This window comes from Mycteria americana, chromosome 19 (assembly GCF_035582795.1).
Source record: "Mycteria americana isolate JAX WOST 10 ecotype Jacksonville Zoo and Gardens chromosome 19, USCA_MyAme_1.0, whole genome shotgun sequence".
Lineage (NCBI taxonomy): Eukaryota > Metazoa > Chordata > Aves > Ciconiiformes > Ciconiidae > Mycteria > Mycteria americana.
Window position 1 is genome coordinate 8038437 of NC_134383.1, and position 21218 is coordinate 8059654.

The 21218-nt window shown below is 55.4% G+C and overlaps 1 protein-coding gene across 1 annotated transcript in view; it reads left to right on the forward strand.

Moving 5' to 3' along the window:
- KIRREL3 (kirre like nephrin family adhesion molecule 3) overlaps positions 1–21218 on the forward strand; it is a 343511-nt gene that overhangs the window by 308757 nt on the left and 13536 nt on the right. The window contains exons 7-13 of the mRNA XM_075521225.1: positions 6776–6924; positions 7339–7466; positions 10342–10468; positions 16165–16265; positions 16367–16565; positions 17711–17746; positions 20899–21006. Of these exons, the coding sequence (XP_075377340.1) occupies positions 6776–6924; positions 7339–7466; positions 10342–10468; positions 16165–16265; positions 16367–16565; positions 17711–17746; positions 20899–21006 (848 nt within the window). The remainder of the gene's footprint in view (positions 1–6775; positions 6925–7338; positions 7467–10341; positions 10469–16164; positions 16266–16366; positions 16566–17710; positions 17747–20898; positions 21007–21218) is intronic.

Below are 21218 nucleotides of genomic sequence, written 5' to 3' on the forward strand. Positions count from 1 at the left end.
AGGCTCCCATGCCATGGGCAGCACAGAACTGGCCCTGGGGTGTTCCTGCCCATCTCTGCTCCGGTACCCCGATGCTCTCCGGAGAGCTGAACTCCGGTTGCACATCTTCAGGTGTGATTTGGGGAGCTCTAAGTAGCCCCTCACTGATCTTTCCCACTCTTGGGACCTGCTGATGGCAAGGAGGAGACGCAAAACCCGTGCACCGAAGACAGGTACCTCCCTTAAAGACTGCAGATTGATGAGCAATCAGGCTCATCGCCGGCCTCCTGGCTTGGCGGGGGGGGGAACGCCGAAGCTGAGATTAGCTAGGAAATCAAGCCAGAGGTTTCTTCTGCACAGCGAGGCGTTATTATTATCATCAAAACCCCAGAGTGTTTAAAAACAATCAAACCCCAGTAGCGGCAACTGGTGCATCACAGCGAGCGCAATCAGACACCAAACGTGTCCTTGTCTGGGATTCAAGTCTGAACTCTTGAAATTCGGGAAAAGGTTGCAATCTTTCTCGCTGTTTATATGTTGCTGAAGAAAAGGCACATGGGGAAAAAAAAAATAGGCAGGGGGAGATTAGCAAGGCTGGCACCTCCGCTCCAAGGTGCAGCATCTCCACCATTAGGACCTGGGGTTCACTTCACGGTGGAGCCGAGATGCCCGCATCGGGGACGGAGAGGTTTGGGAAGAGGCCGTCGCTGCAGCAGCCGTGAATGGATGGAGGTTTGTCAGGATGGGAGCTGGAGGCTCGGAAGCCTTTCCTTGAGTATGGTGGGTACCATCGTCTTTGCTCCCCCAGCCCGCGTGCGCGGGGACCGGCCGCCATCAGCAAGGGTGCTCAGGGCTTTGCTCAGGGCTCTGCCCTCCTGAACTTGATTAAACCCCAAGCTGGAAGGCCCAGCCTTGTAATTTAGATGGCAGCGAGATTACCTATCGCCTGCGCCGGCTGATAAATGAACCCGCCGCATCGGCACGGAGGGAGGACTGCGGATGTGCGGCTGAGGAACCACACGGGGTCCACATGTCTTCATTAGGGAGGGAGCAGGCAGGAGAAGAGGAATAACCTCATAGATCACCATTATGGAAATTTACTCTTAATAAAGAAATAATTTGCGCAATGCATCACGCTGGAGCCGTGCGGGGGGGTAGCGTGACACTGCTCGGGCCCTGTTGCTCGCTCAATCATTTCTCGCAAGACTGTCACTCACGGGAGCTGCTCCGCAAACATGGGGCTGCCAGCACGAGCCGTCCGCTGTCCTTGCCTGGCACAGACCTCCGAGGGATGCCAGCACGTCGTCCGTGAAACACCGTCCTTCTCCCTCAGCTCCTCCCCGTGGGGGCTGCCAGGGCTACGGGGGTACCCCCCACCGGCAGCCGAGGGATGCGGGGTGGTGCTTGCAGCGTCCCGCTGGCAGCCGTCAGGCGCGGGGACGGCTCTCGACGGAGGCTGAGAGGGGACTGCCACGTTACGGCACTGGGAATTGAAGGTACTGCTGGCAATAAAGCAACAAAACCCATTCTCTGAGCAATTTGTAGCAATTAATAGCCATTCGCAGGAATGAAATGTTAATTAATTCATTCCCTGAGCCATGCATTTATTTAAGGTATTTGTGGGTGTTCTTGGTACTTTTATTAAGCAATTAAAATGCATCCAAGAAAATATTTATCTATTTTAAGTCATTTTGTGACTGTAAACTGTAAACTGTTTTGTGACTGTCATTTTGCGTGCGTAAACACAATTTATATGGCAAGCAACTGCTTTATTTTGCATTGTTAATTAAAAATTACGATACACTCCACTTCCCTGGGTTACACGCCATCAGAGCAGCCGATCTGCCGGGAGGTCTGGTTCAAGGAACGCGCGTGCTGCTGGCAACCGCAAAAAAACCTCCTTAGCGAGGATCCGCGTAGCCTGCAGTATGGATTTAAGTAGTGCTTGGTGGAGCGTTATAGAATTCAGAGAGCCCCAGCGTCCCTGTGCTGAGGGGTGGGTGCTGGTGATGCCCTCCGGTTCTTCCCGGGCTGCTGGAGAGAGCCGTGGCCTGATGAAGAGCTTTATAAAGAAGAGTATGTACGAGTCCCACAGCCTTCCCAGGGCTGTAAAGTAAATAGCTTGTTCGCGCACGCTGTTTGTTGAAGAATTACACGTCCTTGTACCACAGACAAAGGAATTTATTTGTTACGGCGAGCTCGGGCAGCTCTCAGGCAGATGAAGTGTTCGCTAGCGATACTCCTCTATGTACCGACGCTCTATAGGGCATGTCATGCTCTCGCTGCGAGCGTGAACGCGGTTAGCTCTTCGTGGGCTCCACGAGCCTGGAAGCCCGGCCAGAAACGGGGTCCTCGAGGAGAAGTGATGGAGCTGCTGGGTTTTTACCCCTTGACTCAGCTGAGCATCTTCCCCTGAGACCCTGGGAGAAAGCACAAGCACTTCATCCCAGCTTTCGGCAGGTTTCCTCCAGAAACCAGAGCAGGTCGCTGAAACACTGACGTATGAAAACCGGAATGAAGCCGCGGCATTGCTTGTGAGCTAACGTATCCCAAACTGTCCTTTCTTATTTGCTTGTGGGCACTCTTACCTGGGAAGCGATCAATGGAGTCCGAAAAATGCTATTTCCCTGGAGAATGTCTCCTTAGAAAAGTGTCTTTAAGTGTTAAAAGGGCCCAGTATAGGTATTTTTCTTTTTTATTCTTTAATCACTGTTTTTTTCCTTGCTGTCTGTAATAACCCCTTTGAAGCTTGGATCGAAATATCTGTTTCCTGGTTGAAATTTGTTTTCCTCCATCACCCAGGCCGATTCAATTTCCGGAAGATCCTGAATTGGGAGGCACTGGGCGCTCCCTCCAGAGAGGCCAGAGAAAAACAAACGCAGCTTAGAAATATGGGGAAGGAAAAAACAAAATTAACCTCAGCCTGGAGGGGAAGAAATACCCGTCTGGGGAAACAGGCTGAGGTGGTGCTTGGTGAAGAGAAGGGAAGACGAGAAAATGTGCAAAGCCCGAGGGGGCGAGGGACAGCAGCAGATCGGATGCCAGGTCTGCGTCGGCCGTACGACATGGAATGGTGGGGAGAAGTGGTGAATTTGGAGCTGGGTCCTCAAAAGGTGCCTGTTGGTGGTAGAGAGCAGGCGGTGAAGGCATCTCACGGTGATGCTGGCACTGTCACCCCACGGGGACCACCCAAGAAGCGCAGGGAGGCCGAGACAGCGCCCACGGCATCTCCTCTGCGGTGCTGACCTTCGACGTGGTAAGCTCCAGGAAATCATGGGGAGAGGTCCTTTGGGCAGGATCCCCAAGGGCAGACCCTCGCCCCTCTCCTGGGGCAGTCTCGGCACGGAGCGGGGGGGGGACACAAGGATTCTGTGCTCCCCCTGCACAGACCCGTCCCCGCAATCTGGTTTGGCTTAGGAAAAATACCAGCAGCAAAAAACGATCGGCGAGGTAGCGGCGAAGTCATACGAGGAGAGACTAAAGGAGGTAAATTTATATAGTCTGGAAAAGATCCTGGGCGACACGTTTGCGATCTATAAATACCTTCAAGGTAACAATATGAATGAAAGAAGCCCCTGCTCTCAAGGGTGGTAGGACAAGGAGCGCTGGCTGCGAGCCAGGCTCGATGTAGTAAGGCCGGTGAGACATTAGGAAGAAATCCTGAAGAGCCAAAGCAGTGGAGGTGGTGGATGGGGCTGCTGGAGCATCCTGCGCATCTTCTCACCTCCATTTCATTCAGATTCTGTTTATAAATAATTACTGAAAGGTTAATAGGTGAGTAAGACCTGTTATGGGCTTGTTAAAAACATGAGTAACGTGCCTTCTGGCTGTCCACGAGCACATCGCGGGAAGCTTCACAAGAGGGTTATCAGCTGTCGTTATTAAAAACCAATTTGACATTATGAAAGATCTATACTGCTTGTTCAGCCACATTGATTTAGCAGTGTTAAGCCTTGGAAAACTGGAGCAAGAACCTTGATCTCTGCTGAAGCACGAAAAATTGCTGTTTGTGACACATCTGCGCGCTCGGGAAATCCAGTTTTGCAGAAGCGATGGGTTTTGAACAAACACCTAAAGCACCGTGCCACGGTTGTTTGTGTGCGTTTTCCCAAGCCGCCGCAAAGTCAAACAACTCTTGGAAACCTTGCCCTGCGGTTTGCTTTCTTTGGCAGCATCCAGGAGGATCTCACCTGAAGTCTGCCCAGCTCGAACCCACCTCCGGACACTTCTCCGTCTGGTCTCCAAGCCCCGGTGACCTCCGTGTCTCTGCTGGGCGGAGGATCCTCGCAGGCTGCAAGGACGTGACCCAGGGAACTCACAAGTCACTTTTATCCTCCTCTTGAAACCTCCTTCTTGTCCTTTGCAGAGCAGGGAAGGCGTTTTTGTGCAAAATAACACGGAAAGCGCCAGGCACAAGAGAAGCGCTGGATTCCTCCCCGGGTTTGATGCTGCACTCGCCCCGTCCCATTGACTGCTGCAAGGAAACGGCTTCGTGTACCCAGTGCCTCCCTTGAGCACCTGAGCAGCAGGACAAGACCCTTCAGAGGCTGGAAATCTGCTTGTGGCCGGGAGCCTCTGTGGGGACAAAGTTGTAAAGGAGCTTAACGGAGCAGAAATACTCCTGACAAGAAGCACAGGGTATTTCCATGTTCACCAGCCGAAGTTTCCCTGCCCCTCTAGCTTTCTACCTTCCTTCCTACTTACTTTCTTTCATCAAGTGTTGCTGAGGGCTGGCTTTTCGACCGGCAAACAGGAGGAAATGAGGACGTGCCTCTTCTCCACCCCAAAACCTGTGCAAAGCTTCAAGGGCGAGATATCGGAGTTCTGGCAGACCCCCCCCGGCTCTCTCCTGCCGCAGCCCGGCGAAGAGCAGCATCCCCAAGGGACAAGCCGCCGCCGCAGCGCTGGCAGATGCTCTCTGCGACGGGCAGCGTCGTTCCCGCGGCAGGGAGGCAGCAGGGCAAGGCAGATCCCATCAGGAGGCGGGGAAGCGTGGTGGTGAGATCAGCCTTGCCGGCCGACCTCTTGCAAGCCCCTTGGCTTGGGCTGCAGTTCCCTCTGGAAGGAGAAAGGCATCACCAAAGCATCGTTAACCATTCAGACCTTTGGAGCAGCACCTGGAAGGTGACGCTCGTGCTGGTTTTTCCGTAGGAGGAACCTCCCTCATTAACACACGAAGCACAGCCCTAGAAAGGAAGGCGGCATCTCCTGATTAATTATTGATGGGGGAGTCCGGGGAGGAAGGGAGGGGAGGGAAGCTGAAGTGGCCAGTCAGCATCTGTTAGAGGTGCAAAGATAAATGAAATGCGAGGGCAGATAAGTGCATACAAATCTGCTCACATCTGTGCCGCTAATACAGCTCTTCCCAAAGGCTTGTGTCATCAGACGGTGGGTGAAGCCTTGCAGGTCAGCTGTCCTCAGTCAGATAGGTTCCTGTTAGCAGGCGCCGGGGGAATTCGCTCTCGCAGCGCTGTCAGAGCGTTTTCCATCCTGCCGTGGCGCGGCATTTCGCTCTCACCCCACAGAGGGTCTGTGCCTACAGACCCTCTCTGTGAGTTCGCTGTAGCTCCGGTTGTCTTTGGTTGCCTTTGGGGCAGCACGAGTCTGGCGTTAAAGCAAGAGGAACCCATAGCGGAGCGGTGGGGACGAGCGGAGGAGAGCAGTAAAGGCTGGAGACCCGTGGGAGGGCCCTGAGCAGCCGCTGTTGGCCGTGAAGGGGACAGCTTTCCCAAAACCACCCCACCGCTCCATGGCTCAGCTCCCCGGAGCCTGTGGGGGCCCGTCCAGCTCCCAGTGCCCGCATCCTTCCCCAGCCCAAACACCCCAACCCATCCGGCGCAACCAGAGGAGGGCAGCCCCAAGGCAACAGGGGCAGAGGTTCCTCAGGGAAATCCTCTTCCCTCTAATCTACCTGTTAGTTGTTTTGGGAGGATTATTTATTCCCTCCGCCCCCCCCCCCCCCAGGCTGCTGCCTGCGCTTTCTTTCTCTTCCCGCAAAGAGCGGCTGGAGTTTCACGCCGCCTGCCAGCATCCCCTGTCTTTCCCACCCGTCCCAGAGTGGCAGGTTGCCAGATGGTGCCCCATTAGGTCACATTTGCTCATTGTTTGGCAAACAGCGGCTTAATTCAAGTGCTGAGTTGACAGCTTGTTCTCCAAGACAATTTGCAAGTTGCAGTGTTGCAAGTGCCAGCTTGGCTTTTCGGGGTAATGTTATTTCAGCTGCCTTAAAGGGATAAAGTTCTCTTTGATTGGGGAGGGAAAAAAAAAAAGAAGAAAAGGGTGAAAGTGGGGGGAAGCGGAAAAGGTTTTTAGTGGTTTTGGTGCGGAAGGACCAGCAGTGTTGGGTGGCAGGCGTTGGGAAAGGGACTGCTCTCCTGCCACTCTGGGTCCCCATCAGCAGGGACTCTCCGTGTCCCATCCCTCCTATCATTGAGGTCTTCCACCCGTGCCCCACAATCCTAAGCAATGAGGTGTATTTCCAGCGAAACAGGCTTTCACAGGGAAACAGCAATTTTGGTTTATTTTGGAAAGGTCCCGGTAGGGATACACGTACACGTCGCTTTGATGTCTCCTCTCCAAAACCTGCGGTTATAATCCCTACATCCCTGGGGAAGCGGATGGTGCTGAGGACAAGCGCGTGTTTCTCTAACGTCAAGGGCGGCAGCAGGCACCCTATGGTGTGCTGTCCCCCAGCCCTACGACCTGCGTCCTGGCGAGCGAGTCTCCGCCATCGCACACAGATAAATGGCAAGCGGCACGAAACGGCACCACGACGATGCTCTTTCTTCTTCAACAGGTGGGCGAAAAAAGGCCAGGTTATAAAGGAAGCATCCGGTGACTTCTACGAGACCATCGTGGACCACACCTTCTTCTTTGAGCCCGTCTCCTGCGAGGTCACCAACGCGCTGGGCAGCACAAACATCAGCAGGACCGTGGACGTCTACTGTAAGTAATCGGTCAGCTTGAGACTGGCTTCCCAGGGCTAAGCAGGGCCAGCAGAGCTGCTGAAATTTAACAGGAAAGAGACACGGCTAGATCTGACTTGCCCAGGGTGACCAGGACTTGCTGGGCTCTCTTGCAGCTCACACTTTGTAAATGCTCTGGTGGTGGGACCCATGGTTTCCTCCTGCCTTGTGAGCGCACAGCTCATGGTGGTGGTCCTTGGGAGAGCTGGTCGTTCTGGGGTTGTAGCAGGCACCTGTCTGAGGCTCTTCTCTATTTGGGGGGTCCTAGGTGGCTGTGACCCATAGGTCCATCAAGACCTACCACTGCTTCCTCTGACACAGTGACCTCTTTGGTTTGAGGGTTTCTGGTTGACACAGCCCATTACTGGGAGTAACTCGGCTCTCCTCTGTGCAGTTGGGCCCAGGATGGCGACAGAACCGCAGTCCCTCCTCGTTGACCTAGGCTCAGACGCCGTCTTCAACTGTGCCTGGACTGGGAACCCATCCCTCACCATCGTCTGGATGAAGCGAGGCTCAGGCGTGGTAAGAATCGCTGCCGGGGCGGTGGGGAATGGCACATTCAGGGCACGAGGTGCTGCGTGATGCTCCCCATGGAGCAAAGCCCATAGCCATGGGCTGGGAGCTCCTGGCTGGACAAATGCTGGACCTACGAGGCTCCTCCCAATGCAGGGGACAACGTGGCATTGCAGAGCAGTGGCTCCCAGGCTGCAGGTCTGCAAGGCTGCGGTGAGTGTCCCCAGTTAGTCAGAGAAGTGCATTAAGCAGTAAAGGCTTTATTGCCTTTGTAATATTTTGAATGAAAGCGCGCGTGAATCCACGAAGCGTTTGGGTGGCAGGCTGGAAAGTCCTGTTTGGGAGAGGCAACGAGAAAACCAGACTGCTGAAAATCAGTGCCATCGCTGCCGCAGAGGAATCGAGGCAGCGGGCTGTCTGACCCTGCCCCATGGACTCCTAGCAGAGCCACCTTCCAGAGGACACGCAGCAGGACACGTTTGCCAAGGAGTCCTGACAGAAGGAGAATTGATTCCCACGGTGATGGGCGTAAGGGTTAACCAGAGGCCAGAGCATCACTTAACCTCGCGCTGAGAGGTGGCACTTGGGCAAACCACCTACGTGTGGTCCTTTCTGGGATGGTCCTTTTGGCCTCCAGACCTGTGAGCTCACGTCCCAGCGTGTTCACCCCAGCTCGCCTCCGCTTGCGGGCTGGAGCCTGCTCCAGTGGGGTAGTCTGGATCTGGCCCAGCAGACTTCTCCACGTCTCTTTTGTCCTGAAAAGCGTAAGGAGCTTTGCAAATATTAATTGAAGCTCAAGTCAGCCCAGGGAGGCGTGAGATACTCTGATCCCCTCTTTACAGACAGGAGGGCTGAGCAAAGCCACGTTAAGAAGCTAAAGGAGGGCTGAGACGTGAAACTCGTCTGGAAGGCACGCACACATTTGGGTTTGAAAAGAATCTTTCACCTTCGTCTGGGCGGATGCGTCCTGAAGTCGATGAGGCACCGCTGACTTAGGCAGCTCAAGACTGGTATTATCAGAGAGCTGGACTCACACAGGAGTGAGGTGAACGGGCTGAGTCGCTCTCCTCACCTCTGCTCCCCAGGCACAGACTGAGGAGGGGAGCGGACATTGAGGGCTATTTTTATAACTGCTGGGGTATTTTTTCCAAACCATAATGACCTCGGCGAAGGCCGTCTCCTGGGAAGTAATTATAGACTTGGGAGAGCTGATGGCTCGAATCAGCTAAGGAATCCCAGTGGGTCAATAATCCCTGGGTGGTTTCCCATCCCGCAGCTGCGGTGGTTCTTTCTCTGGGTTATTATCATTATAGGCAACGCTCTCACACTGTAGACCGCTATTTCATTTCCTCAGAGCCGCTGGAGTGTGCAGGGCAGCTGAAAGGAGCCATGCACAGCGAGGACGAGGCCTTCCTGACCCTCGCGGTCCCGCCCCAGCCACGCATCGGGGCTTGCCTTCGCTATCCGGCAGCGCCCAAGCAGCACGCAGGCGGAGCAGCCTTCTCCCTATTTATTTGGCTCCCTCTAACCGTCTCGTGCTGGCTTGGAGCGGCTCGGGGCTCAGGCCAGACCCGCCGGCTGGTTTAACCCAGCAGAGATGCTTGCGCCGTTCAGCAGAGCCGCCTCCATCTTCCCAGAGGGACGCTGGCAGGGATGCTGCCTTGTAAAGCCCATCAGCGCCCGGCCGTCGCGGCGGGATGTGGCATCAGGGCTGCTTTTTTCCCAGCCCCTCCGCTTTCAGAGCCGGGTTGGGCTCCCACAAGATTGCCTTCTGTCCTCCTACTTTCCCAGAAGAAAACAAATCAGAGACCGAAGAGAGGGTGAGGCCAAGTAAGCCCAAGCATTTGCATGGATATCTTTGTAAGCGGTGCTAAAACAGTGGGTATAAAAGGGATCTGAAACTCTGTGCCTCGGCCTCACGCCAGGTTAGGGGTGAGACCCCCATCTTCTTGCTACAGGGAGACCCAGCTCCGTATCCAACCACTACTCAGGGCACCGAGGGCTTTGCAAAGCACAAATTCCCGGAGGCGTCAGCTGTGGGAGCAGCAACCAGCAGAGCCGGGGCTCACCGAGCAAGCGGGTGCTGGAAGAAAGGAGAGGTGATGGGCTGGCCCCAGCCCGCAACGTCCTGGGAGACAGAGGCACGGGCAACCGGGAGGAATTAGCCACCAGGCACACATTTCCAGCACGGAAACGCATTGCTCCGAAAGCCGCTATTTGTTTTAGACCTGCCATGTGTTTTTAAATACCGCCAGTGCCGGGGTTCTGCTGACAGCCTCAGCCCGATCCCTCTGCTTCAGCAAATTTCAAGGTTTAATAAAGCTGCTAATTGTACCGCCAGGGCAGGAGGGCAGCGTGGCTGGTAGCCACGTTGCAGCCGGTCTAGAGGAAGGGCTTGCCAAAAGCAGCTGAGATTTTCCCAGCTATCCAGACCCGGTTCCCGAGGGGCTGCCAGCTCTCCGGGTTGGTCTCCCACCACTTTTGGGTTTGAAATCCCCGAGTCAAGCCTGGCAGCCTCCCCTGCACCTGCGAACATGGAAATGCAAGTGTGGAGCGTGGTTCTCTCGAAGGCTTTTCTGCTCCGGGTTACAAGGCAGTTGTGTCACTGCAGCCACCAAAATTTTTTCTCTTGTATCATGAACTTCTTGCAAAACTAGAGTTTGTAAAAATTCAAATGAATAGGAACAGGACTTATGTTTCCCCCCCAAAACTGGGTCGTTTCTTTATTCCTTGGTCAACAGCAGTAATTGGTATTTCCATGCCATGGAAGACTTTGGGCTCATTCACTTTGTTTTCTCCGGGCTGCTCTGGAGCTCGTAACGCACACCTCATGTTCAATTTTGCATCGCCCCCCCCCTGAAAACCACCCCCTCCTCTCTTCCAGGTCCTGAGCAACGAGAACAAGCTGACCCTGAAGTCCGTCCGCCAGGAAGACGCTGGGAAATACGTCTGCCGAGCCGTGGTCCCGCGTGTCGGCGCGGGGGAACGGGAGGTGACGCTCACCGTCAACGGTACCTCTTGCTTTCCTATTGCTATTCCATCCTGCCATCTCACTGCTTTGTTCCTGTTGCTCTGACAGCTCGCGTTGCCGAATTATCCCCTCGGATATTTGCTCACAGAGCAAATCCCACCCACAGCTGGATCCTGCCCTGCAGGCAGTACGAGCAATTAGGATTTTGCAGTCATTTGCCTGGGGATGCATGGGTTAAAGCAAAAAAACCCCAACATTATCTGAGACCCGCTTGGTTCCTTATTATCAACAGGGGTTTATTGAGTAGTTGGGAGCTGGTGTCTTTAAATCTTTAATAGATTTATCTTGCAAAACCCTTGCAAGGTCGGAGAGCAGTGTTGTCTCTATTGTACAGCCAGAGAGCTGGGAATTGAGCCGGGATCCGAGACCGGCAGCCTAATCACTCTCGCAGAGCCCACGTGAGGATACCTGTGAGAGGCAGCAGTGCTACAGAGCTCCTCCATGGCTGCTCGGGGCTCACCCAGCACGGCGTCAGGACGTGGCCCGGACCCTTAGCCGTGCCCGGGAGCTGGGAAGCACTCCAGAGCCCTGGAGTTTAACGATGACCTGGCCAGGACCCCGCAGCAGCCAATAATGAATTTCAGCCTAAATATGGAAAGGAAGGAGCCAGGCAGGCTCTTGGTATAAATAGAGTATGAATTTTGCATTGTCTCCCACCTGTATGACAAACTGGCAGGCTTCATTCCCCACTCACTCTCACAAAGAGAAGAAAATAAGCAGGGAAGCAGCACAGGCGGCGGCAAGCGTTAATTTTAAATGCAGATAATGCTAGAAAGGGAAGCCAAGGGCAACGCAGCAGGGGACTGAAAACCAACCACTCCCTTGACTTCGACTCAGCTCCTCGGCGCCTGCATGCTCCTTCCCCGGCGGCTGCTGGGCTTTAATTACAATTAAACTAGCTCGCGGAAAACAAAGCAACAAATTAGCACAAACAAAGAACCTGCTCCTTTCCTGACACCTACCAGGCACGTGGCCGCCTTGAATGCAGAGCAAAGCGCTCGGCAGGCTCAGGGCTGTTTGGAGCGTGCGGCATGGAAAAGCTTCTCTCTTTGCAGCTTACGCCGCTGCTGAGCTTTTCGCCTTGCAGAGCTGACGGGAGCAAATGAAATCCGTGAGGTTTGCCGCTCAGCTTTGAGCATCTCCCGGGAGCTGACTGCCTGCAGCATCCCATCCCGCTAGGACGTGCTGCCGGGCGATCCGCTGCTGCGGTTCGGTGCAAGCCCAAGGTGACGACGTTGGGACACGCCGTCACGGGCGTTGGACCCTACACCAAGGGAGAGTCCCACACCTCCAGGTCGAGATGGTCTCCTGGCCCTCCAAGCTAGGAGAACCAAGGTGGGCACGCCCCAGAGCAGCGTCCCCAGGTCTGACATCCACCAAGCGCCAGGGCTTGGCAGCCCATCCTGCAGCTAGAGCATCTCTCCACCTCCGGGAGCACGGCACTGCGTCTACTCCAGCTAACGAATTCTGCTGAAAGTCTTTTCCGCTGTAATTTGAGAGGGAAGTTGAACACTTCATATTTTCAAGTGATTTTAAATCCAGAGGGTGATACAATTGTCTTGGTATTACCAGGTGCTTTTTTCCGTGGGCTGGGATTCATCATGCTAAAATTAGGTATTTAGAAGTGTCTGTTCTGGCCTAGCTGCATAGACTCTGATCGGTGCACACGGGCTTCGAAGGGGCTGATCCATCCCACCGAAAGCACAGGGACCCCGACTTCGGATGTTCACCCGAACCGGTCGAAGCCTGCCGCCCCGCCTGTAGCAGCCCATCCGCTCTCAAAACAGTCCAAGATTGTGGCAGCACGATGCTGGGGTGGGAGGGCATCCTCCTGCCCTCGCTGCAGTCGGCTCTCGCTGCCCTCCCCACCAGCAGCCTCGCCGGCCAGGTCTGTGGTTGCAGAGAGGGGCTGGCAGCCCATCCCCGAGCCAGAGCGCGAGGCCACCAGCCTGAAAGGCAGCAGATATGATTCAGAGTCTCGTTAATGGGAAGGAGGATTATGCAGATGAGCAGCATTTGGCAGGGCCGGAGCAGCAGAGGCAAGAAGGAAGCGAGGAACTGTTGGTGCCATCATAAATCACCAGCAGTCGGATTTACAGCCCCCGCACGAGCCAAAGCCTCTCGATGTTCCGGACTGCACGCAAGCCTGGTTGAAGCTCCCACCCCAGCCGGAGAAGCACCCCAAGATCACCTCCACAGCAGCGTTGCCTGCGGTACGGTCTGTCGATGCATCGTCCGGGCTTGGCAGAGGCTGCTGAGCAGGGACCACCACCCCTGCCCGTCTTGCTTTGCAGGAAAAGGTTTGTTAAAAGGGCCGGCCAACCCCGGCTGGCTAACTCAGGATTTAATTTGCCCTGGGATACACCCCAACAAGGAAGCCAAGCCTGCCGGAGAGCTGGCAGAACAGGAGGGGCTGACCTGCCGCCCTGCTCGCTCAGGAGAACATCGTGGTGTCCCCTCCGGTCACGCCTGCAGCAGCCCGTTCACCGAGCGCGTCTCCACCGCCGCTTGCGGATGGGGACGTTGGGACGGTCCCTTGCAATACCGGGCAGCACGAGGCAGCCCAGGGCTTCTGCAGGAAGCAAGGAGTTAAACCAAACTCTCCTGCCAAGCCATTGCCAACGTTGCGAGGGCTTGGGAGGAAAGGTTCCGATGGACTCAAGCAGGCTGGAGAAGTCGAGGCCATCCTTTCATTCCTCCAAGGCTCCCGAGTCAGCAAGCTGCCTTCTCTTTTGTGCGAGCCGCCCAGGACCACACAAATAAATTGGCACCGGCGTGCTAAAAATAACCGCAACCAATAGCTCCATCATTTATATCCATAGCAACATTGTTTAAAGGCTTTTTCATGCCTGTGGGCTGTCTCACACTTAGCGCTGAATGCCAAGCCGGAGATTGGCAGCTTTCATAAGGAGCCAGAGCCTGGTGGAGAATCAAACGCCGGCCTCAAATGTGAAGAGGCTGCAACTTCATGCTATTATTTCTGGGCATGTTCGTCTCACAAATGGTCTTTAGTCATAGGCTATTATCATGATGATAAGCCTTCGACTCTGAACTCCTAAAGCAATAATAAAACCCAAAGCCGTTGGCATTTGTGCCATTTAAAATCCACTCTCCTTGGGGAAAATGATCCTTTTAATGATTATTAAGCCATTTTTCTCTAGCGTCACCCAGTCTTGGAGAGCTTCCAGAATTTATAAGTAACATACAACCCTTGAAATAGAACGAAGGTGGCTTTTTTTTATTATTATTTAGGCCTGGCCTACAGATCCCATCGCTGCTCTTGCCTCCATTGGCTTTGGGTTCATCAGCGATCAGGGCAGGCGAGCAGGAGGATCACCTAGCACATGTTTAGTTAGCCAAAAAGGACATCCCTCGTGCCTTGTGCCACCCTTGGAAGATGATGGGGCCAAACGGGTCCCCATCGCACGTCCCATCCAGGAGGAAAAAGCCCCAGCACACGTTTAGGGCCATCTGCCCGTGCACTTGGCTGTTGGCACGGTTCCGCTCTTGCACCAGACACGGGGAGCGAAGGCCGAGGCTAGCTGACGTTGCCACCTTGGCCACGCTCGCAAAGAGCTATTTCACGAAGGCAAGGTGCCGTTTGCATCCTCCTGAAGGGAGCAAAGCGAGGAATCCACCGAACTCTCCTGAGACCCCGGCCAGCACTTCTGAAAGATGGGCTTTCAGCGATGGATAAATGAGAAAGCACGCCTTGGGAGCATGCCTAGAACATCTTGAAGAAGGGCATTTGGGCAGAAAGCCACAACACAATGTCTTTTTTTTGTCTTTTTCTGATATAAAGGGGCACAAAAGTTTCCACTAACATACAGCTATGACTATTACATCAAAACACATCCTGACCTGCTCCTTCACGCACTGCTCCTGCTATTACCAATTTGGACAGCGGCTCACTTTCAGCAGTAATTTCCTGAGCTGCCAGAACCGTGTTTCTGGTCGCTGGTCAGTGAAGTGCGCTTCACTGAGCTGGTTCTCCGTGCGTCTCGCCTTTGAACATCATAGGGAGGGAAGGGTAGGGCTGTATCTCGGTGGGAAGTATTTGGGGAGTGTGAAAGTTTGGTGCAGAAAGGTGTTACTGGGATAATTTCAATAGGCAACTGTATGTATGAAAGCACCAGAGTGAAGGATTTAGCATGTCGGTACATTTTTGTGCGTTCTGCAAATTCATAAATGGGTAATTTGGATGAGAATCAGTCAGGAATACCCAGGTGAATCTATTTCTCCCCACTTTACCCCAAATCCCTGAGCCTTTTCTTAAAGGAACTCATCAGCTGCAGGTGAAAAACAAAAAAGAAATTGGGAGAAGTTTCTCAAATCCACAGAGGATGGATTGATGGGAGAGAGGACGAGCACAGCAAGCTCTCCCACTCTGACCACCCCAGAAACCTGGGCTCAAGACCCAACTGAGGTTGTCCCCAGCGGTACTGGCTTCTTGTAACAACTCCCGTTGCAGCTCTTCCACTTTGCATGGCCAGTACGGAGCCCGATGGTGTTTGCCGCGTGTTTGCACCTCGCTCCAAACACGCGTGAATGGGTGGCCATGACAACAAGGCTGTATTTTCTGACAAAGCCAGCGACGGAGTCAAAACCAGGAGTGACAACCCAGAGCAAACATCCGAAACAGCCGAGCTGGGGCAGGGGGAGATCTGCCAGCCCCTGCCTCCTCCCTCGCCCTGCCCTGCGCTGCCTGCCTGCATCCCTGTTGCTGTTTGCTTTTCTGCCAGCAGCGAGCCACTCATAGAAATGCAAATCTGCCTTAATTAAGGAGGCTAATAAACAGCAATTAGGATCCCAGCTCTTGTGCTGCTCCCTTGGGGTGATGCCCTCCTCAGGGGAAGGTGTCTCCCCCACGGGGCTGTTGAAAAAGTGGGGGACACGCTGATCCCACCAAGCCAAGCTCTCCTCTCCAACCCCTTTTCTCCCAGCCGTGTCTTCAGGATGTCCGCCGAGGCAGGACAAGGACATTTCCCTTCACAAGCCAGCTCAGCTGGTGCGTTGGGCCTCGTATCGCTCAGGGAGAGCCTTTCCCAGCCAGGCTGGGCTCCTTCGGCATCTGAATGGCACAGGAGAGCCTAGCTGATGGGGTCCCAAGGTATTTTCCGGCAGAAATTTCTCCACGGCATCGGGCGGGCTGATGGCAGGTCACTGTTGGGGGGTTGCAGGTAGCAGCTGCCCCTCAGTGCCTCCTTCTGCCCTCCTACCGCTTCCTCAGGCCCCTGGGGAGCAATTAGTGTAACGATTGCTTAACAAATCTGGGCGAGCGCAGAAGAGGAAGCAGGTGGGCTGGGCTCTTGCTTTGCTTTTAGAGCAAGCAGCCCTTCTCAGCGGCCAGGTTCACCAAGGAGATTTCCACGGGGTGATTTAATCGCCGGCCAACGCCAGGGATGTGGGAGCAGAGATGGGGAGAGCCTGGTGCTTTGTGGGGGCTTTGCAGAAAAGCAGCAGAGCCTTAAAGCAAAGCCCCCACTCGAGGTCCTTCCACAGGACCTTCCACAGGACTTCACAGGAGGCAAGGGAGCTGTTGCTCCATCCCTCCCCCTCGCTGGGGGACCCCAGTGTCCCTCCATGGCTCTGCTAACACCCCCCGCAGTGCCACCAGTACCTTGTATTGCAGCCACCCGTTGCGAGATGCCAGCAGCCCTCTCCTCTCTCTTGCAGGGCCACCCATCATCTCCAGCACCCAGACGCAGCACGCCCTGCACGGCCAGAAAGGGCAGATCAAGTGCTTCATCCGCAGCACCCCGCCGCCAGACCGAATTGTGAGTAGCGTCCCATGGGGCACGGTGGGTGTCTTGCACGCCTTCGGGTGCCCGACAGTGGGCAAACCTGCCCCAGACTGACCCCTCTTCTTGCTCGGCAGGCTTGGTCCTGGAAGGAGAACGTCCTGGAGTCTGGGACCTCCGGGCGCTACACGGTGGAGACGGTCAGCACGGATGAGGGGGTCATCTCCACGCTGACCATCAGCAACATTGTCCGGGCCGATTTCCAAACCATTTACAACTGCACTGCCTGGAACAGCTTCGGCTCTGACACGGAGATCATCCGGCTCAAAGAGCAAGGTGGGCATCGCTGAGGAGCCGGTGGGGGCTGTCGGGCAGCGGGGATTAGCACCTGGCCGGGCTGTAAGAGTGGGGAGATGCTGTGAGAGGCAGGAGATGCTCAGAAAAGCTCTTGGGATGTCAAAGACGAAATTAGGAAGGATGGTGAAAATGCTCCAGCCATGCTAGCTGTAGGATTGCATCCTTAGGGTACCTGGTCCTGGCCGAGGGTCAGGAGGTGGGACAAGCCCTGCAAAGTCTCCGCTTGATACGGTGTTGCCCCACTTTGCCTGTCTTCTGAAGCTGGAGGGCACGGGCCAATCCTGCACCCCTCGCCGCCTGCCCCACGGCACGAGGTGATGCCACCGCCCCAGGCTGGAGGATCATTTATAGCCTTAGAGAAACAGGAACGGCTGCTCCGACCAGACCCCGCTGCTCCGTGGTGGTGGGAGTGAGTGGGAGGAAGGCGTTTGGGCTGGTGGCAACCCTGCACCCCGGCCACCAGCCATGATGCCAGCATGTGTTTTGCAGGGCTGGGCTTACCCAACCCAGCCTCGAAGGCACTTTGAGCAACTCTCAGGGGATGGCCAGGGGATCTCCATTCTCAGGGTTCTCAACAGCAAGGGAGGGAGATGGCTTTTGTGAGGAACGCTTAGCTCCTGGAGGGACTCCAGTTCTCTTCTATTTTATTAAATGCCAGGGCAGGCAGGTGGATTGTTCTCATTAAGCCGTGATTTATAGGCAAGGCTGCCGTCCAGATTAAATCAGAGCTAAATGAACCCCTTAAAATTAGCCTTGGGCTTCTTCCAATGCAAACAGAGCCAGTGGTTTTTCCAGGTCGTCTGCCAGACAGTGGGAGCGCTCAGTGGCAGGCCTGGGTCCCGGCGGAGGGTGGCCGGGCAGCCGAGCCGGGTCGGAGCTGGCGACGCAGCATCCAAGTCCACAGTCGGCTCCGCATCCGAGATCCGAGCATCCCTGTTAGGCAATGCAAGGGGACATCGCTGCCCTGGGCAGGGGGACGCCGTAGGGTGGCAGAGGACATCCCCTTCATGGGGACAGGTCTGCGCTCGGAGCAGAAAGCGGAGCAGAGGGCTGAGCGCTCAGGAGGACTGGCGTGTGCGCTTGGGCTGTGCAAGGCTGTGGACACTTGCTTTATTTTCAAACAGGTACGGAAATGAAATCAGGAGCTGGTATTCAAGCAGGTATGGAAATCATGAGCTGACGGTGAATGTGAATTGTTCCCAGCCATTACCACACCTGAGGACCCGGCGTCCTCCTCCTGGCCCGGCAGCTTTCCGGCAGGGCCGGGCAGGGCAGGGCAGGGCAGGAAGGGGCGTAGGAAAGCTGCAGGGCAGGGCCTGGGGCACGGACTGGGAAGCAGGAGCGGTCCAGCCTCCGCTCTGCCACTGACTCGCCCTGCAATCCAACACCGCCTTTCTGTGCCCCGGCTCCCCAGCCACTGAGAGGGGGATAATATTACGCAGCCACGTTTTAAAGTGCTGCGGAAGGGACCGCTTAAGTGCTAGTACGGGGCAAAAAAGAGAGAGAAGTAGAAGTTTCCAGGGTCGTTCGCGGACATCAGCTTGTCTCAGCGTCCTGGGAGAGTGCTGTCCAGCCGCCAGAGCAGGGTTGAGTGATATTTGGGCAGATGCTGTGGGACGAGCTGCCCTTGTGCCTTCCTCATCCTCTGCGCCAGAGTAGGGTTCATGGGAGAGCCCGTAGCCAGCAAACTGCTCCTCGTCAGCTCACCCTTGTCTTCGGGACGTGGTTTACCATCCCAGCCGCTGGTCCCTGTCACTGTCTCTTTGCAATCACCTTTTTTTGCAGCCCAGGAGAGCCCCAGCTACATTCCCCACCCCGTTCCCTGCATGATTCTCCATCATCTTCAAGTGGCATCATTCACCATCGCTATCTGCTTCTCACTCAGCTCTGCATTGCAGATCTCGCTCCCCAAAAGCTGAGAGCCAGCAAGCGCTCCCAGGGACCCCAGGCTCCTGTCTCCTCACCCTTTCGCTCCATATTCCCCTGGGAAAGCCAAAAAAATCCCATGACGAGTTACCGCCATCGGCAGGAGCACTGCCTAGCAGGTGGCCTCAGGCTACCTGGAGAAGAAAATGCCAGTTGCTTCTTGCTGTGGTTCATCTGGAGTGTTGGAGGATGCTGGTTTTAGGATGAGCTTCTTGGTGCAGCTGGAACCAGCTCCAGCATCGAGGCTGAGAGCACTCAAGGGGATTTGCCTTTTCACCGAGAGGCCCCGGGGAATTCCTGCACCACCGCGGTGAGCACTCTCAGCAGGTTTGGCCATCTACTCGGTGCTTCAGGAGTCATGTCCCCAGTGGCCCAGCTCGAGTGACAAGTGACACATCAAGGGACCAGCAGGCCCAGGCAGAAAAATTCATGAGCAAGCCGGAAACTGAAAAGCATCAGCGTAAACCACCAACCGAATCACTCGAAACAACAAGCTAAGCGGGGAAGATTAAAGGCTCTTTTTAGATCAAGTGTGAGCCGAAGAGGCTAAACTCAACCAGCACCATGTTGTTATCACCCTGCGGTTCTCAAAGTAGGGCTCAGGACCCACGGGGCCCCATGGCCACTGCTAAGGGGTAACATGAAGCGGCTTCATAACTCCCCTGCCCCAGCTGGGATTAGATAGCAATGAAAAAACCCTTTGCTGACTACATGGGAAAGACACTGGCGGAATTACGACTCCTCCCAGTCCCACCAGTAAGGAAGGCTGAAAGGCACAGGCAGAATCTGTGGTCTCAGGTCCAGGATGAAATTCGTGTTCAACACCAGTGGCCAAGGAGAAATGGTTTCCTTATCACCCAGTCGAGTGTCAGCCATCAGGCTGCCGGGCTTTGCTTCTCGGCTACATCACCCATGTGTCCCCATGTCCCCGTGGTCCAGCAGCATTCACGTTCCCCGTCTGCACGGGCGAGGAGTAAGGAGGACCACCTCTCTGCATCCGTTTTTTTCCTAAATTCATCCCATCCGCTTGCAAGGCAGGGGTCCCAAGGAGAAAACACGCATTGAGGGTATGCCGGAAAGCGGTGAGGACGCGCTCACCCGGCTTAGCCGGCCATCCTGGAAGGGGTTACGCCTCTTTTTTGCCCGCTGTGGGTTCACAAGAGCCTACGGGGTGCTTAGAAAAAACAGGAAAGGGGACCTATAGATACCTGCTGCCTTTGGGGAGAGGGTCTTTGGGATGCGATTTATCATCCCAGCCAACGAAGGCGATTTGTGGTACCCACAGCTTTGGTGTCCTGCGCCTGTGGGAGTGCTGCCTGTTGCTGCCTGGCAGTAATCCAGAGAGCAGGCACCAACCCAACGCTCACCGTTAAGTAGGAGCTGTGCTTTGAGGGACCGGAGGAACGGAGCAGGGAGATAACAAGGCTCTTGGGCTGCAAATCTGACCCTCTCACCGCAAATGTGATTTCATATTCCACCCTCCCTGCACCTCGCAAGCCGCTGCCTGGGATCTGCGCAAATAAATCAGCTTTGCCGGCTGAGCCGTGGTCTGAAATCCCCGCCGGGAACTCAACTACCAAGTTACTGTAGGCAGAAGGACGCGAGCATGTAACCCCTGCTCTGCAGCAAGCTCTGCTCCCCCGGCCTGCCTCCTGCAACCGCTGCCCGTACATCCCCACCCCGCAGCCCTCGCCCACCACAGCTACCTGGCCACTGCTCATCCCCGGCACAGGTCGTCCCTCCCGTTCCAGCCCTTGTAGCGGCCTCAGGGGTTCGGGGAAGGATGGCAGAGTGGGTAAGCTAAGGGAGAAGGCAGGAGATCGGGATATAAAACAGGCAGAGGCTGTGGGTGATGGCTCTTGGGTTAATTCATCCATATATACTTAACAGCGCCTGCTGAGACAGCCGCGCTACCGCCTCTGGCAGGCAGGCTCGGTGCCTGACTGCGTCCCTCCATCCCAGCTCTAACCTTTCTCCCAGCCCGCTCTGATGCCATTTCTCTTTCTTAATAATATTAACACGCCGTCTTCTTTTGCACTTTTCATCCTTTAGAGATACTTATTCATTAACCCGCAGGGCGCTATCGAGAGCAGTCGTTAACCCGCTCTTCTGGCTCCCTTCTCTTCTCTCCCTCCCAGGGGAAACTGAGGCACAGAGAGACCAGGGTTTGCACAAATTGCAGCGCGTGCCAGTGTCCCACGGGCAGCCCGTGCCGGCGTCACCCATGCAGGGATGAGGGAGCGGGGAAGGAGGTCCATTTGGCCCCAAAACCCTCCCCAGGCTCCTCACCGAGCCGCTTTCCAGCAGCCGGGGGTGGGTCCCTTGGGGAAAAGCCACCTCTCCGACCTTCATCCTGGCTTCATGCTCCCTCTTCTTCCTCTTGCAGAGTCGGTGCCGATGGCGGTGATCATCGGAGTGGCCGTGGGGGCCGGCGTGGCGTTCCTGGTGTTGATGGCCACCATCGTTGCCTTCTGCTGCACCCGCTCCCAGAGGAGTAAGTGTCTCCCCCGGCCCCGCTGCATCCTTTCGGGCAGGGCTGGGGCCAAAACCTTGGTGGGGGGCAATAGAGCGGGTCCCAAAGAAATGAGAGGCTGAATTTAGTGACACGGCACCAGCACAATCCGCTCCTCATGTTGGTCTACCAAATGTTCAATGCCACTCAGCTGCTAACGGCAGCCCTGCGGGAAAAGGGGAAAGGGTTTCGGA